Source organism: Hemiscyllium ocellatum, chromosome 11 (genome assembly GCF_020745735.1).
Source record: "Hemiscyllium ocellatum isolate sHemOce1 chromosome 11, sHemOce1.pat.X.cur, whole genome shotgun sequence".
Classification (NCBI taxonomy): Eukaryota; Metazoa; Chordata; class Chondrichthyes; order Orectolobiformes; family Hemiscylliidae; genus Hemiscyllium; species Hemiscyllium ocellatum.
Genome location: NC_083411.1, coordinates 24,888,186 through 24,905,183, shown reverse-complemented (window position 1 = coordinate 24,905,183; position 16,998 = coordinate 24,888,186). Strand labels below are relative to the sequence as shown.

Below are 16,998 nucleotides of genomic sequence, written 5' to 3'. Positions count from 1 at the left end.
GATGAAATTCTTTGAAAGCAAGATCAGTTAATGTTTCAGTCTATTCTTGCTTGGACTCTAATAGGCCCAGGTCTGAAAGTTAACTATCTATTTACTTTACCTGTTGTCTGAACTGATCATTTTCAATATTGTTTCCTGCTGGCATTGCGGTTTTTATATTGCTGTAATTTTTCTTACTTGAAGAACATTTTAAGTGGTTACAAAGTTTTCAGAATGATTTACTTATTCTTGAAGAAAATATTTTGTCTAAAGGCAAAATGATATTTGAGATACAGGAATTGAAATATAGAACCAAAAATGGCATCATTCATAATTGCTTGTCTTTCAGTAAAGCAAAATAGTGGTCATGTGAAATTCTGTTTATTGAATTTTGGAAGCAGCCCTGTGTATGGGGACAAAAAATTGATTGCTGGACTGTATCTAATATTTATGGTGTAGTCCATTTGAATTAATTCACAGTACTGCACAAAAAATATAGCGAGAAATGTTTCTTGATTCCCAGATCCCAATGGTCAGATTGTTGTGGTCATTTAAGCCAGTTGAGATAGCATTCAGATGTTGAACAAATTAAATAACTTGAGAGAAAATGTTCTTGTTATAGAACAAATAGTAACAGAAGGGCACAATTGGCTGCCTTAACATTATTTTCAATGACCATGAAAATGGTAATTAAGGATGATCATAGTATTTCTATTTATTTATGAGCACAATGATGGAAAGTTGGAGTTTATTGTCTAGCTCCATTTGCCTTTGGTGGTGGTGGTGAGCTACCTATAATTGAGTGGCTTGCTATTTTAGAGGATTCTTAAGACTACTGCATTGCTGTGTCTGAAGCCACACATCACCAGGCCAGGTAAGGATGACAGAATTCCTTTTCCTAAACAATGTGGGTGCGCCAGATTTTTTAACAAAAAAAAATCTTTGTTAGTTTCTTGACCAATGCTTTATTCCAGATTTATTTAATTATTTAAATTTAATTACCCAACCATCTTGGGACTTGTTACTTGTGACTCCAGATTATTAGTTTGGATTCCAGGATAATTAGTCTAGCAGCATATTGACTCTGTTACTGTAATCCTGAAGGTTGGTCAGTTTAATTAGATGGAAGGCTATTTTATGATGCTGACAGCGTTGGTTGAATTCCCATACTGGTTTAGGCCTCCATGAAGGATTCTTCTTCTCAACCTCACCCTTTGCCTGAGGTGTGGTGACTCTCTGGATAAACTCCCCACCAGTCATTTCTAATGAGAACACAGCACTATAATGAACTTGATCTTTCAAACCTTAATCCTGAACTTGGCTGAACATAGTTTCTAGTTCTGTGAGAAGTATCCCTATAATGCCTGCAAAGGAAGTGTGAAATGTCTTTTAATAAAAGCGGGTGCCGGTGAGATTGAAGAATTTGGAAACGAAGCTTGGTTTATAAGGAAATTGTGCAGTGTTTTTAGTTTGAATTGCTACCTTAATTGTTTGCTACAGCTTGTAATGGTCTCTAATTGAGAATGTGGAATAAAGGCAGTTGTCTGCTTAAAGTGATGATTTTGGCACTCCTCCATTGTTCGTGAGGATTATGAATCTGAGCTTTTCATTGGTGAATAAACTTAGTGTGTTAACCTAGCACTTAAATCTGCAGTATTATGCGGCCATACAAGTTTATCGACACGAAAAGTAAGTAATGATTCTGTTTTTTAAACAATGATGGGGTAGAGGGAACAAGAGCGGTATTTGGCACAAAGGAGAAAATCTGCAGTCTTACAGGGAAAATGCACAGCTTTTAGTACCAGTTGAAGTTCAAGGAAATGACCAGCATTAACTACACAAGTGTACTCAAAGGCAAGATGAAAGCTGCTGAGCAGGCTTGCAAGAAACATGCAGGAGCTAGTGGAGTAAACAAATTTTTCCTGTGTTTATGGGAGACCAAAATGATTCTCACACTCAAGAGTATTGGGAGAGGATTCTGGAGATTTAAAGCTTTTGCATTGTAATCTGGAGAAATTTTCTGATGGGTTGATGGGTAAATTAAGAGAAGTAGAGGGTAACATTGCACACTTAATGCATTAGTTGAAAATATTGCTGTTGTGGAACATATTGAGAAGATGCTAGCTTGGTAGCTAAATATCATTTGTGGGTGGTCATGTAACAACTGGTTTGGAAGTGAGGGTCTCTGATCCTGTCTGAAAATCACAGGTGATAACAAGTGCAAAACAAATTCTTATTAGTTTGCTATGACATTTCTTTTTTTGACTTACTGTATTTTGATATCTCGTTTTATATATATATATATATATACACACACTTTTAAATTTAGGTGGTACTTAAACAATTATTTAGTGTGAAGCAGTTCTAATGCTGAAGTTTCCCACCCCTTTCTGTTGACCCATCATTAACTAAGAAGGATAGCCCTCTCCCTTAAGTCAAGGTGATGAGTTCAAGCCTCACTCAGACTTGAATGCAATATGGGTGGTACTTCAGTGCAGAATTGAAGTTAGCTACATTGTTCAGGATACTATTATTTAAATGAGAAATAATAAGAACACCCTCTTTATCCAAATGTATGTAAAGATCCTGTAATATTTTAAATGCATGGTTTGCTCATCCTTCTGGCTACATTTCACCCTCCATCTGCGTCAATAAAAATAATTATGTCCACTCACCTGATTTGTTTGTGATATTGCCTTGCTGCCATATTTTCCAATGTGCAAAATTAATTGTTTGTGCAATATTTTGTATCCTGAAGATCTGATAAAGGTGTAAATGTGTCACTTGTCTTCTCTTTTACCTGCTCATGGTTCTTCCTTCCCCCCCACCAAATGACCTTGCCTTAATTCTATGGTTTGGTAATCTAAGTTAAATTTGTTCATTTCAGCTTTTTTGCAGAAGAATTAATGAAGGAATAGGATTTATAAAATCATTTGTGGTATAGATAAGGCGAATAGCAAAACTCTTTTCCCTAAGGTGGGAGATTTCAATAATTGGAAGCATGTTTTTAAGGTGAGAGGTGAATGATTGGAAAAGGACATGAGGGTCAACGTTTTTACACAGTAGTTACTGTGTGGAATGAAGTGCCAGAGGAAGTGATTGATGCAGGTATAGTTACAATGTTTAAAATAAAAATAATTAGAAAAGATTTGGAGGGACTAGTTTAGTTTGGGAACGTGGTCGGTGTGCACTAGTTGGACCAAAGGGTCTGTTTTTGTGCTCTGTGGACTCTATAAATAGATTGCTGAAGATGTAATTCTTGGGTATATGATGCATTCATAGCCACTGTTCAGAAAATTGCACACTTCAATCGGTAGCAACATGAGCTTTGAAAGCAATAGCTTATTACTAAATTAGATAAATATGCATGTACGTGTTTTGTAATATGTTTTCACTGTTGTGAATTGATAGTACTTTACCAGTATCGATAGCCACCTATTTGAAACAACTTGAAATAAAGCTTTAGAAAATTTATCCAAGATATTTGAAGGTCCTTGTGTATGCAAGTTCTGTTTTTGTATGAAAAAAATACAAGATTTCATAGCAACGAAAATGATTGGTGCATATAAATTTGGAAAAGTTTATAAACCAGGAAGCTTACATGGGACCTATGCATGTTTTGTCCTTTTATTCTTGCCAACTACTGTGTGTAAGTAATACAAGAAAGTTGTTACTAATGGTTGTGAAGCAGAAGAATAGTAGAGCTTCAAATGTAAAGGATTTCTGTATTCTATAAATACTAAGTGAATCTATATTATTTGGTGCAAATTGTTACAATTCATGTCCTAAATAATTTTTTCTGAGAGACTTAATTTTGTGCAAAATATGTACAACAAAATGTAATTCGTGAAGAAAATTTTCTTTGCATAAACAGCAATGTAAAGTAAGCTTTTTTTGGTACTGATCATTAAATGTGATGTTTTCAAGTATAAATAATTTTTTTCAACAGTTTTTCTTTTTTGCCAGAATTGCTAAGAAGATGCTGCTAGCTGAAATAAATGCAAATTTGTCATCCAATGATGATAAGTCTTCAGAAGAGGAATCTGAAGAAGAAAAGAAGAAATCAGACCCAAAAAGTGAGGCAGAAGATGATGAAAATGGTAAGGAGGAGCAGGATTTGTTTAGTGCAAGAGGACAATTTATTTAACCCATTATCCAGGGTAAAGTTTTTACCTGTAATATTACATCAAACTTTTTGGGCTTTTTTTTAATAGAAAGGAATTGTAGATGTTTGCTAAATTTTAGTTATTTCCTAAAGGCCCTTATTTCTAGTCAAATAGGATTTTGAAGTTTTGATTTTTATTTCCTCTCTCACCCTAGGTTTCTTGCCCCCCACCTCTTGCCACTGAGTTTCTCAGCACTTGTTTTTATTAGCCCAAGAGTCCGTGATTAATCTTTCCAGACCATGTGCCTATCCTTGGAGTGGGTTTTGGAATCCACAGCCTACTGAATCAAAGATCAGAATGATATCACTGAACCATTGCATGTCTGGGGGATGAAATGACTCAACAGAAATAGGCCATTCAGCCCATCAAGTTGCTCAGGCATTGAGAGAAAGTGGCTGTTGTGACAATCCACAACTCCACTTGCCTGCCTTTTTTCTTAACCATTAACTACCTTATTGATTAAAGATTTATCTCAGGCTTGAATACATTTAGCAATCCAGCCTTGACAGTGTTCTGTAGTAAAGAATGCTTTAGGTGAGATGCTGGAATATTGAGCGTGGCTAATGTGGTGCCATTATTTAAGAAATGTGCTAAGGAAAAGCCAGAGAACTGGTAAGTCAGTGACTCTGACAACAGTGGTTGGGTAAGTTTTCGAGTCTTGCAGCAGGAAGACAGGCTCTTTGGCCCAAGCTGGTCCATGTCAGTCAATGCTAACCCCATTTCCCTGCCCTTGGTCCATGTCCTTCAAAACCTTTCTTATCCATGCATTTATCCAAATGTCTTTGAAATGTTGTTCATGTACCCACCTCAACTACTACTGCTGGCAAGTCATTTCATATGCATACCATCCTCTGTGTAAAAATGTTGTCCCTCAGGTTCCCTTTTATTCTTGCCCCCTCTAACCTTAAGCTGATGTCCTCTTGTCCTTGATTCCCCAACCATGGGAAAAAGACTGAGTGCCCTATCCATGCCTCTCATGATCATAAACACTTCTATAAGATCCCCACCACCCCCCGCCTCTGTCTCCAACACTAAAGAAAAAATGTCCTAGCTTGTATAACGTCTCTCTATGTCTCAGACAATTGAGTCCTGATGACATTCTTGTAAATTTCTTCTGCACTCTTTCCAGTTTAATAACATTCTTCCTCGAGCAAGGTGACCAGAACTGAACACCATACTCCAAGTACAGCCTCACCAATGTCCTGTACAACTGCAACATAACTTCCCAACTTGTGTACTCAATGTCCTGCTTGAAGCTAGTGGCCAAAAGCCTCTTTCACTGTCCTGTCTACCCTTGACACCACTTTGAGGGAACCCTGCACCTGAACTCCAAGATCCCTCTGTTCCATTACACTCCTTAAGGCCCTACCATTCACTATGAAAGTTGTTGGAGGGGATTCTGAAGGGACATGATTTACTTTTATTTAGAAAGGCAAAAACTACTTGGGGATAGTCAGCATAGCTTTGTACGTGGGAAATAATGTCTCACGACTTAATTGAGCTTTTTGAAGACGTGTCAAAGAAAATTAAAAGCAGAGCGGTGGACATTTGTCTGTATGGACTTCAGCAAGGCATTTGGCAAGGTTCTGCATGGTAGACTGGTTAGCAAAGTTAGATCACATGGAATCCAGAGAGAGTTGGCCATTTGGATACAAAAGGAGGCAGAGGGTGGTAGTGAGGGTTGTTTTTCAGAATGGATTCCTGTGACCAGCAATGTGCCGCAAGGATTGTTGCTGGGTCCACTGCTTTTTGTCATTTATATAAATGATTTGGATGTGAGTATGAAAGGATGGTTAGTATGTTTGCAGATGATCCAAAATAGGTGGTGTAGTGGATGGTAAAGAAGATTATCTCTGTACAATAGCACAGTGATCTGAAGGGTTCAGGAGTGACAGATAGACCTTAATTTAGGTAAATGTGAGGTGTTGAATTTTGGTAAGACATATCAGGACAGGCCTTATACATTTAATGGTAGGGTCTGAGCAGTATAGCTGAAGAGATCTTTGGGGGCAAGTTCACAGTTCCTTGAAAGTGGAGTCACAGGTCGACATAGTGAAGAAAGTGTTTGGTACGCTTGCCTTTATTGGTCAGTGCGTTGAATATAGTTGGGACATCATGTTACGGCTGTACAGGACACTGATTAAGCCTCGTGGATTACTGCATTCAATTCTGGTTGCTCTGCTGGAGAAAGATGTTAAACTTCAAAGGTCTAAGAAGATTGACAAGGATGTTGCCAGGGTTGGAGTATTTGAGCTACAGGGAAAGAATGAATAGTCTGGGGCTATTTTCTCCGGAGTGTCAGAGGCTGCAGGGTGACATTATAGAGGTTTATAAAATCATGAGAATAGATAGGATGAATAGCCAGGTTTTTTTTCCCCTCAGGATGGCGAGTCCAGAAATAGAGGGCATAGATTTAGGGTGAGAGGGGGAAGATTTGAGACCTAAGGAGTAACATTGAGAGTGATGCACGTATAGAATGAGCTGCCAGAGGAACTGGTTGAAATGGGTACAATTACAACACTTTAAAAGGTATCTGGATGGGTAAATGCATAGGAAGAGTTTAGAGGGATATGGGCCAAGTGCTGGCACATGAGACTAGATCAGTTTGGGATATCTGCTTGGAATGGAATGAAGGGCCTGTTTTCTTGTTTCTATATTTACGGCACTCAGGAAAAATTCCTCCTTTTGTGTACAACCCGTTATTGAGATTGTCCTCTGGTCCTGTATTCTCCCACAAAGGGAAACAGCCTTTCTATATCTAACCTTAGGTTCCCTAAAAAATCTTGTGTTTCAATAAGGCTGCCTCTCAGTTTTCTAAAGTCTGATTAAAGCCTCAATGTCTTTTCTCCATAAGACAGTCCCTCCATAGCGGCAAATAGACTAGTGAACTTTCTCTGGGTTGATTTTATACCCAGTTCTTTTCCTTATAAAAGGAGCTCAAAACTTTTCAGCTTTGGTCTGATGAGTATCTTGTACAGTTTTAGAAAAACCTCTCTACTATTAAGCTCTATTTCCTCTGAAATAAAGGTCGGCATCCTAGTTGCCTTCCGTGTTACTTGTTGAACATGGATGTTAGCTTTTTGTGCATGAGAACTCTCCAAATTCCTGTGTTCTGTAGCTTTCTGCCGTCGTCTCCTGTTAGATCAGTTTGTTAGACTGCTGGTTTGGAATACAGTGATGTTGACAGCACAGGTTGAATTTTTGTACGTTTTAAAGAGCCTCACCTTCTCAACCTCGCAATTCGCTGGAGGCATGGTCGCTCTTAGGTTAGCTTCATCTTCAGATGTTTCTGAAAGAACTGCCAATGGTCCTTACAGGCTATGAAGACTCACTTTTGCAGCTTTACTAAAAATGCATTCAAAATGAGGCACTTTCGAATGAATTATTTACTTTGCAAATGTTGTACTAGTTGGATAATATGTCAAGCCAATGTTCTTATCACGAATTTAAAATTGTGGGTAAATGCTTTGGTTAAAATTAAGATTTCTTCGACTAAGGTACAAAAGGGCTTTGACTTTTGGGGGAAGAAAATTGGAATCCGAAATGAATAAATAAAACCTTGGTTCAAACTACCAGTTAAATATCCTTTTAAACCAACTGATTCAGCTAGTTAGATGTACATACACCACAGAAACTTGATGCCACTGATGATCATGCACTACACAAATTACTTTGGCAAGTGTCCTGCCTGACAATACATTCTCTGCCCAGTCTAACCTAGTGTGAGGCAGCAATACTTCAACAATGTGGGTGACTTTTTTACCCCCTATTTTGCACGTTCTTTTCTTTCCTATGCTCATGATTTACATTTCCTCCTCTCCGTGAAACGTATATTATCTCACTGACTGAGGTTACAATAAAGAGGAGTCCTTCTCAACCTCTTCTCCTTGTCTAAAGGCATGGTGATCCTCAGGTTAAGCCTCTACCAGTTGTCTCTCTTTAATGAGAAAGCAGCTGATAATCTTGTAACATCGTGATGATTTATTACCCTCCAACATTTCTTTAGTTGGTAGTGAAACAAGAACTGACATTTCATGTGTAATGATCCTTCTTTTGATCATGTTGACTCTACTTTGTCTCCACAGATGTTGCCATACCTATTGATTTCTCTACAGCTTTTACTTCTGTTTCAAGCTTTTTTGCTTTTCTGGTTTACAACCAAAGTATGTCTGAAATAATATTTAACAACTGAATAGAAGTCAAATAATGAGCTTGTGTCTTAGTTTCATATGTCCAACCTAATATTTTAGACCAAGAATGCTACTTTTTTGTAAAGGCTTTAATAAAAGTGTTTATTTAAATAGATGAGGAAGAGGATGCTGAACCAGATTCTGATTCAGATTCTGACTTTGAAATGACAAAGAAACCACGCTATAGACATCGACTTCTGAGACACAAGCTCACAATGAGTGATGGTGAATCTGGGGATGAAAAGAAGGGATCTAAAGTCAAAGAGCAGACAAAAGAAGGCACACGAAAGAGCAGAAGAAAAGGTAATGTAGATATCTTGATATGTTTTGTTTAGACAATGGCTGCCGATCCAGTTGTGATGTTGAATTAGGGTTAGCTCAGTTGACTGGGTGGCAGTGCAGAGTGACACCTTGGATTAAACTCCCTGCAAGTCATCTCTGAGGGAGCAGCCCTACGGTCCAATGGAGCTATGATGAATTTACCTTGTTTTAGGAGAGTCCTTGGAAACCAATTGTGTTTTACTGTGATGTTATTGATACAAAATTAAATCTCCTTTTTTCAGTATTGTCTTTGTAATACCTCTGTAAATTTTTAAAATCACTTTGATTTTCTTTTCAGCAAGTAGTAATGAAAATACTACTGAGCACGAGAGTGATTCAGATTTTCAGGAGTCAGGATCGAGTGAGGAAGAGGAAAGTGATTCTGATGATAAACGGAAGCGCCCAAGAACAAGGTATAGGATCTGTTCATTAAAACTCCCAAAATGCACTATGCCATCAACAATAATAGGAAATTAGATTAGCAGATGAGTGTTTTTGTAGCTGTAGACATAACTCTTGGGTGGTCTGTTATCTCCCTAGTATCAGGGACAAGGAGGTCACTGACTGTGGGACATTATTCTGCGGACCCGTAAACACCCAGAGGTGGTGGTCCATGTCGATATCATTGTAGATAAAAAGGGGATGAAATCCTGGAATGAGATTGAAAAATATAATCTTGAAAACGGCAACTTCAGGATGATATCTAGTTCCACAATTTAATGAGTGAAACAATAAGAAAATTGAGCTGTAGAACTGGTGTGGGAGAGGGAGGCATTAAAAATTGGTTCGGTGTCATGTGAGCCCAATGGACGTTGGATATGCTGCGTCTTCGGACTAGGGCTGACGTCTTCATGGAGATTCCTTTAGTGCAGTTGGGAAGCATTTAAACCAACTTGGTAGGGGTTGGAAGCATGAGCAGTGATTTAAGGAAAGTGAAACTAGTAAAAGGAAGTAGAAAAGTAGAAAGACAGATAAAGCATAGGTAAGCATCACATCAGATCAGAATATAGTATTGTGTTAGAAAACTAAAATTAAAGACATTCTTTTTGAATGTATATAACATTTGCAAAATTGTTGCTGATTACAATGAGCAGTTTGAAGTAAATGGATGTTATTAAGTGCCATAATTGAGATGTGACCTCAGATTAGTTGAGACAAGGAGTGCAATATCCAAATATATTCCACATTTAGGAGGAGCAGGTGAACAGGAGGTAGAGGAGCACTCTTAAGGAACAAGATCAGTATTCCCGTAAAAGAGGATCTTGGATCAAAGGAACAAAAAAACAGAATTTGTTTGGGTGGAGCTATATTTTTTTAAAATGGGCAGCTTCTGTAGAGAAGTTATTTATTGGCCGTCAAAGTGTAGTGGTAATGTTGATATATTGTGACAAATAAAGATATTAAATTGTGCATGTAGCATGCGTAATACAGCAGAGCAAGTGGTTAACCAAATCTGCACTAATTATTTAGAAGGTAAATTTCCTTGAGTGTTTACAAGGTGAATCTATGAAGCCAACAGGGGATCACATTATTTTTGATTTAGTATATAATGAACAAGGTCTAATTAAAAACATTGCTATAAAGGAACCTTTAGAAAATAGTGATCATAATACAGAATTTTCCATTTAAGTTTGAATGCAATTTATTTCATTCTGAAGCTAGAATCTCGGCACAGAGGAAGTTATGAAGGATAAGATAGCTATGGTATGTTGCGATAATGCACCAGAAGATGTGGCAGTAGATAGGCAGTGGTTCATTTTTTTTCAAGAAATGTTTCACAGCCTCAAACAGGCATTCTTTTGAGGCATAACAACCAACTATAGCTAATGAAAAATGTTAGAAAGACATTGCTGAGGATTAGAAAGTAGCAAATGTAACCCTACAGTTTACGAAAAGAAGAGGAGGGAGAATAGAGATTCTCAGACCTATTGGGTTGACTTTTGAGGAGAGAAATTTTATGGTCACTTATAAAGGATGTAGTAACTGAACATTCAAGGTATAAAAAAAATGAGAAAATTGGGCTTAGTGTGTTTTTCATGTTTGAAAACCTGTTGGAGTTTTTTTGAGGGTTTGCTTGTAGTATTCATAAATGAACCAAATGGCTATGCTGTATTTGGATTTTTTTAGAAGGCTTTGATAGCATCCTGCGCTGGAGGTTAGCAAATAAAATTAGAGTGCACTGGCTTGGGGAAATCCAAGCATGGATTGAGAATTGGTTAATCGTTAGAAATTAGAGTAGGAATAAATGGATTATGCTCAGGATGGCAGACTTGTTACTGGTGAGGTACCGCAAGTTTCAGTGCTAGGTTCATAGCTGTTAATGATCTGTGTTAGTGATCCAAATCTAGAGACTAATTGTTATGTTTTCAAATTTGCTGTTGGCACCAAACTGGGTGGGAATGTAAGTTGAGTAAGATGCAAAGAGGCTTTGAGGTTTTGGACAAACCGTGATGAGGTTAGAGTATGGCCAATTTTCGTCTTTGGTAGAAAAATCAAAAATGCTAAGTATCTTGGAAGTGCTGGTGTCACAAGAGAACCTGGGTGTATTTGTTCATGAATCACTAAAAGCTAACATGCAGGTGTAGCAAACAATGAGAAGAGCAAATAGTATGTTAGCATTCATCATAGGATTTGCATTCAGAAGTAAAGAGTCTTTCTAGAGCTCTGAGCGACCACGGTACTGTAGCACCTGAGGTGTTGTGTATAATTTTGTCCTCTCTTGTATAAGGAGGGCTAAACTTGTCTTTTGAGGAAGCATAACAATGGTTCACCACATTAATCCCTAAAATGGTGGGATTGTTCTACTGGGGAGATTTGAGAAGACTGGGTCTTTATTCCCTGGAGTTTCGAAGAATAAGGTCAGCCCTCATTCTAACTTAGTTCTTCCTGGGGCTGACAAGATGGATGTAGATGAGGGATTTCCCTAGCTGGTGATTCTAAAACTGAGGTATTATCTCAGTATAAAGGGTAAGCCATTTAAAACTGAGTTGCGGTGATATTTTTTTCATGCAGAGGATGCTGAATCTTTGTCCTCTGGAATAGAGAATTTCAGTGCAAGCTTAATCATTGATTGCATGCAAGACAAAAATTATAAGTTTTCTGGAAACTAATGACATTAAGAGAAATGGCAATTGTATAAGAAAGTGGCATTGCTGTGGATGATCAGCCATGATTTAATTGAATATGGAATAGGCTCGATAGACTGAGTGAGTGGCCTACTCCTGTTCCTATGGTTTATGTAACGTCTCCACATATGTGCTCTCGATAGTTGATCAGTGAATGCTACTGAACCATAGGTGGTATTAGCTCGTGGTTTCAAAACCTTTTTTCTTAACTTTGATATTTTGGATGTTTTAGGCATTCTGGATATTACTTGCCTTATACTGGAAAAGATCCCATTTCAAATTTATGGCATTCTTGTGTTTTTACGAATTTCTATTGATTCAACCAATTTTGGCACACACTTTCCACTGAAGAAATCAGTAGAGTAATTGTCATTTGGGAGCAAATATTTACCATTGTAACTCTTAAAGTAGAGGTTTGAGCAGAGTTAAATATGTAATTTTACATTTTGTATGCAGAGCATCTAAGAAAGAGGCAGAGGAAAATCAACGTAGCTACCTTCAGAAAAAGAAAAGAAGGCGAATTAAAGTTCAAGAAAACTCATCAAGTGAAAAGGTATTTTAAGAGATCCTAATTGTGACACTAAACCTTGTTCCACTTTGTTTTGGACTGATGGCTACTCAATTTTGGTTTGGCATTTAGAGTTTAAAAACAAAATCTTGCAAGTTCCCCACTGTAATAGCCAAATATTGTTGTTTCCTTGGTACAATCCTTTGGAGAGGAATCAGATTAGATTAGATTAGGTTATTTACAGTGTGGAAACAGGCCTTTCGGCCCAACAAATCCACACCGTCCCGCCGAAGCGCAACCCACCCAGACTTATTTACCCCTTCACCTAACACTACGGGCAATTTAGCATGGCCAATTCACCTAACCTGCACATTTTTGGATTATGGGAGGAAACCGTAGCACCCGGAGGAAACCCACGCAGACACGGGGAGAATGTGCAAACTCCACACAGACAGTTGCCCGAGGCGGAAATTGAACCCAGGTCTGTGGTGCTGCGAGGCAGCAGTGCTAATCACTATGCCGCCATGAGTTCAAATTTTGAAACATTTCTAATTTCTTCACTTGTAGACATGACAGCCACGATTGCCATTTAAACTGAATAGGTAAGAGGTCCTGGAAAGAACCATTATTTGGTGAATGCAATGCAAAATAATTTATAGGGACATTATTGTTGTCTTTGTTCCAGTCCCCCCTCTCATCCCTCTGCCTTATCATTTACGATTGCATTGATGCAATTTCATCATCTTGCTCAAATTTAAACATTTTAATCAGCTATGTTTCAGATTTCCAGTTGTCATTGTTTTCACGCGGTCCTTTTCTGATTTATTCCTTTTCTTCTTCAACTTCTGTCTAATTTGCTGTCACCTTTCAGCTGTTGGGTGGTACCATCTTGATACCAAAACTGCCCATTTGGCTTCCTTCATCTTGTCTCCTCCCCTGAGTCTCTCTCCTCTTACCCTCACAACAATTGGCAAAGCCTTTTTTATCATCCTGCAAATGAAGATGTGGACATCACTGGCTGGCCGACAGTTATGGCCTTTCCTCGCTTGTTGTTGAGACTCATAGAATCCTGACAGTATGGAAGCATGCCATTCAGCCCCACTGACCCTCTGAAGAACTTCCCTGTAACCCTGCATTTCTTGTGGCTAATCCACCGAGCCTGAAAATGTTGTCGAAGGATCTTGGACAAATGTCTGCGGTGTATCTTGTACTTAGAAAATACTGCTGCTACTGAGCATTGCTGGTGCAGGGAGTGGATGTTTTGGAAAATGGTCTGTTCCATTTCCTGCACACTGCTGTCACTGTTTTCCTCCCATCTAGAAACGTGAAGTGGTTTCTCTTAGCCCAACAGACTAGTAAAAGCACAAAAATATGTCAATCAGCCAATCATATCAGGTCAGCCGGTCCACTCTCTTACACCCCAAAAAAATTTAGTACTGTAATTACATTACTTCAGATATTTATACATTGTGCACTCAAAAGTCACAATTGCTTTCCATCTTCTCAGGCAGTGCATTCCAGACCTCCTTTAATATTTCTCCCAGCTGTGTTTGGTTCGCTCTTCATTCTGCTTAAACTGGTGTCCTCTGCTCGGAGCAAGTAGGACTGCAGATGCTGGAGAGCAAAGTCGAAAAGGGTGGCGCTGGAAAAGCACAGCAGGTCAGGCAGTATCCAAGGAGCAGGAGATTGTGTTTCAGGCATAAGCCCTTCAGGGCACTCTGAAGGGCTTATGCCCGCAATGTCATATCTCCTGCTCCTCAGATGGTGCCTTACCTGCTATGTTTTTCCCGTACCACACTTTTTTGATTTTTTTGATTCTGGTGCCAAAGTGAACAGATTCTTCCTATCTACTCTCTTCTGACCAGTTGTGATTTTTAATATAAAACTAAAAGAACTACAGATGCTGGATATCAAACGAAAGCAGAAATTGCTGGAAAATCTCAGCAGGTCTGGCAGTATTTGTGGAGAGAAGTCAGTTTTGTGTCCAGTGACCCTTCTTCAGAACCTTTTTTTCCAGCAATTCATAATTTTTAACACCTATATCAAATCTCCAATCAACCTTCTCTTTCTTGAGAATAATCCCAGCTATTCCAATTTATTCGAGTCATACAGCACTGAAACTGACCCTTCAGTCCAGCTTGTCCTTGCTGACCAGATATCCTAAATTAATCTAGTCCCATTTGCATAACTTGGCCCATATCCCTCTAAATCCTTCCTATTCATTCATCCATCCATCCAGATGCCTTTTAAATATTGTAATAGTACTAGCCTCCACCAATTCCTCTAGCAGCTCATTCTATACAGGCACCATCCTTTATGTGAAAAAGTTGCCCTTAGGTCCTTTCTAAATCTTTCCCCTCTCACCCTAAACCTATGCTCTCTAGCTCTGGACTTTGCAACCAAGGGAAGAGATATTGTCTATTTTACCCTATCCATGCCCCTCATGATTTTATAAACCTTTTATAAGGTCATCCCTTAGCCCCTGATGCTCCAGGGCAACAGCCCTCGTCTATACAGCCTCTCCCTGCAGCTGAAACCCTTCAACATCATTGTAAATCTTTTCTGAACCCTTTCAAGTTTCACAACATCCTTCCGATATGAGGGAGACCACAATGGCGCACACAATTCCAGAAGTGGCCTAACCAACGTCCTGTACAGCTGCAACATGACCTCCCAACTCCTTTGCATAACGCTCTGACCAATAAAGGAAAGCATACTAAATGCCGCCTTCACTATCGTATCTAACTAAGACTCCCCTTTCAAGGAACTATGAACCTGCACTACAAGGTCTTTGATTAGCAATACTCCTCCAGGACCTTACCCTTAAATGTATAAATCCTGCCCTGATTTGCCTTTCCAAAATGCAATGCCGCACGTTTATCTAAATTAAACTCCATCTGCCATTCCTTAGCCCATAGGCCCATCTGATCAAGAATGTTGTACTGTGAGGTAACCTCCTTCACTGTCCACTACACCACCTTGTAATTAACTGAAGGCCTTAGTCCCTGGAATTGTTCTTGTGCATCTTTTCTGCACCATTGAAGAAGCCTTCAGATCCCTCCTAAATTGTGGGACCGAGAACTGTATACAGTACAGTTGAAGCCAAACCAATGTTTAAGTTTTGCAAAACTGTAAAGCATTTATACTCTGTCATTATTTCTAAATCCCAGGATATTTGCTATTTTGTTCTGACCTTGCACTTCAACTTCTGAATTCAACACAAAATCACTTTCACCTCCTTGTTTTGTATTGGGCAATTACTAGGCTCCTGTCAGGACTAAAGAATATAGAGGTTCGTTGTTTGCTGAAACCCAATGGGGAGGCTTTATTCCAAAACCAAACACTCTGTAGAATTCCGAACTGGCTAATGTCTCATCAGTGTGACTCACCTCTTAAATGGACACTGTCCCAACATAACATATCCTAAATGTAATATATAATGTTCTCCATCTCCATTGTGATTGTAAATATATAATTTTATCCCTCCTCTTCCCTTTTTCTGAAGGAACCTTCCCCATTGACAACCTGAGCACTCTTCAATTACCCACCATTCCTACCTCTTTCCACAACAATTCACTGTAAAAGTGCAGGAAATGTTACCCCTTTACTACTTACTTTCTCACCATCAAGGGCCCAAACACCCTTCCAGTTGAAACAATCAATTGTACTTTTTAATATACTGTGCTTGCTGCTAATGTTGTAGCTTCCTGTTCACCAGACACTCATTAGTGATTAGTTTTCAGAACATTTCCATTCTGTCTGCTACCCAAGTGTATTTCCTATGTTGTAATTATTCTTATATATGCATATCAAATTAGATCTTTTTTTTATCCTTCAGCAAAGTAACTCAGAAGATGAGGGTAACAGTGATAGTGATGACAATGACATTGATTCCAAATCCCCTGGAAAAGGTCGGAAGAAGATTAGAAAGATTTTGAAAGATGGAAATTTACGTACAGAAACTCAAAATGCCTTGAAAGAAGAGGAAGATAGAAGAAAACGCATCGCTGATCGAGAAAAAGAGAGAGAAAAGTTGCGAGAGGTATTGAATTATTTTCTATATGCACGTTCATGTATTTGGCTTACTTATGGATCATTGTAAGATAGAAGGGGCTCCAAAGCATTGCTTGTAATTAATTTCTTGTTTTTGTGCTGCCTTAGGCTATAAATTGCCATGCATTCAAAGTTTTTTCAATTAGTCCAAGTAAATAATAATTTAGGCATTAAAGACATCTTATTGAAGAGTGCTACTGCTCTTGTTAAGGAATACAAGTTAGTCAAGACCTAGAAGAAGCTTTTCTATTTTGAATTAGATGCTTAATTGTGAATATTTCATTGAGTTGTATTCAGCTTAACAATTACTGGGTTCTTAACCAAAATTCAGTTTACAGTTATTGATTGGTTGAAATGGGGGAGAAAAGAAAATGAAGGAATGAAGGTTAATCAACTGTTTCTTGGCTTGTATAAATAAGTTGTAATTTATTAGTCTAATAGGAAGGTGGTACAACTTTATCTACTTTTTTTTGAGAGCACTAATCCTATATATTGTCATGAAGTAACAAACTAGTTCTAGGTACTGTGGTTTGTTTGTTTTTTAATTATAGGGAGGAACCATATAGAAACAAGATGAAGTGTCTGTTTTCAGACATATGATAGATTATAATGAAGTTAATTTTAAATATGTTATGCAAGTGTTAACTAAGTGGCTT

General features: G+C 38.3%; 1 protein-coding gene across 5 annotated transcripts in view; it reads left to right on the top strand.

Annotated features, from left to right (window-relative positions):
* atrx (ATRX chromatin remodeler) overlaps positions 1-16,998 on the top strand; it is a 230,120-nt gene that overhangs the window by 104,761 nt on the left and 108,361 nt on the right. For all 5 annotated transcript variants that reach the window (XM_060832473.1, XM_060832472.1, XM_060832474.1 and 2 more), the window contains 5 exons: positions 3,946-4,079; positions 8,450-8,638; positions 8,955-9,069; positions 12,238-12,334; positions 16,128-16,331. In XM_060832473.1, the coding sequence (XP_060688456.1) occupies positions 3,946-4,079; positions 8,450-8,638; positions 8,955-9,069; positions 12,238-12,334; positions 16,128-16,331 (739 nt within the window). The remainder of the gene's footprint in view (positions 1-3,945; positions 4,080-8,449; positions 8,639-8,954; positions 9,070-12,237; positions 12,335-16,127; positions 16,332-16,998) is intronic.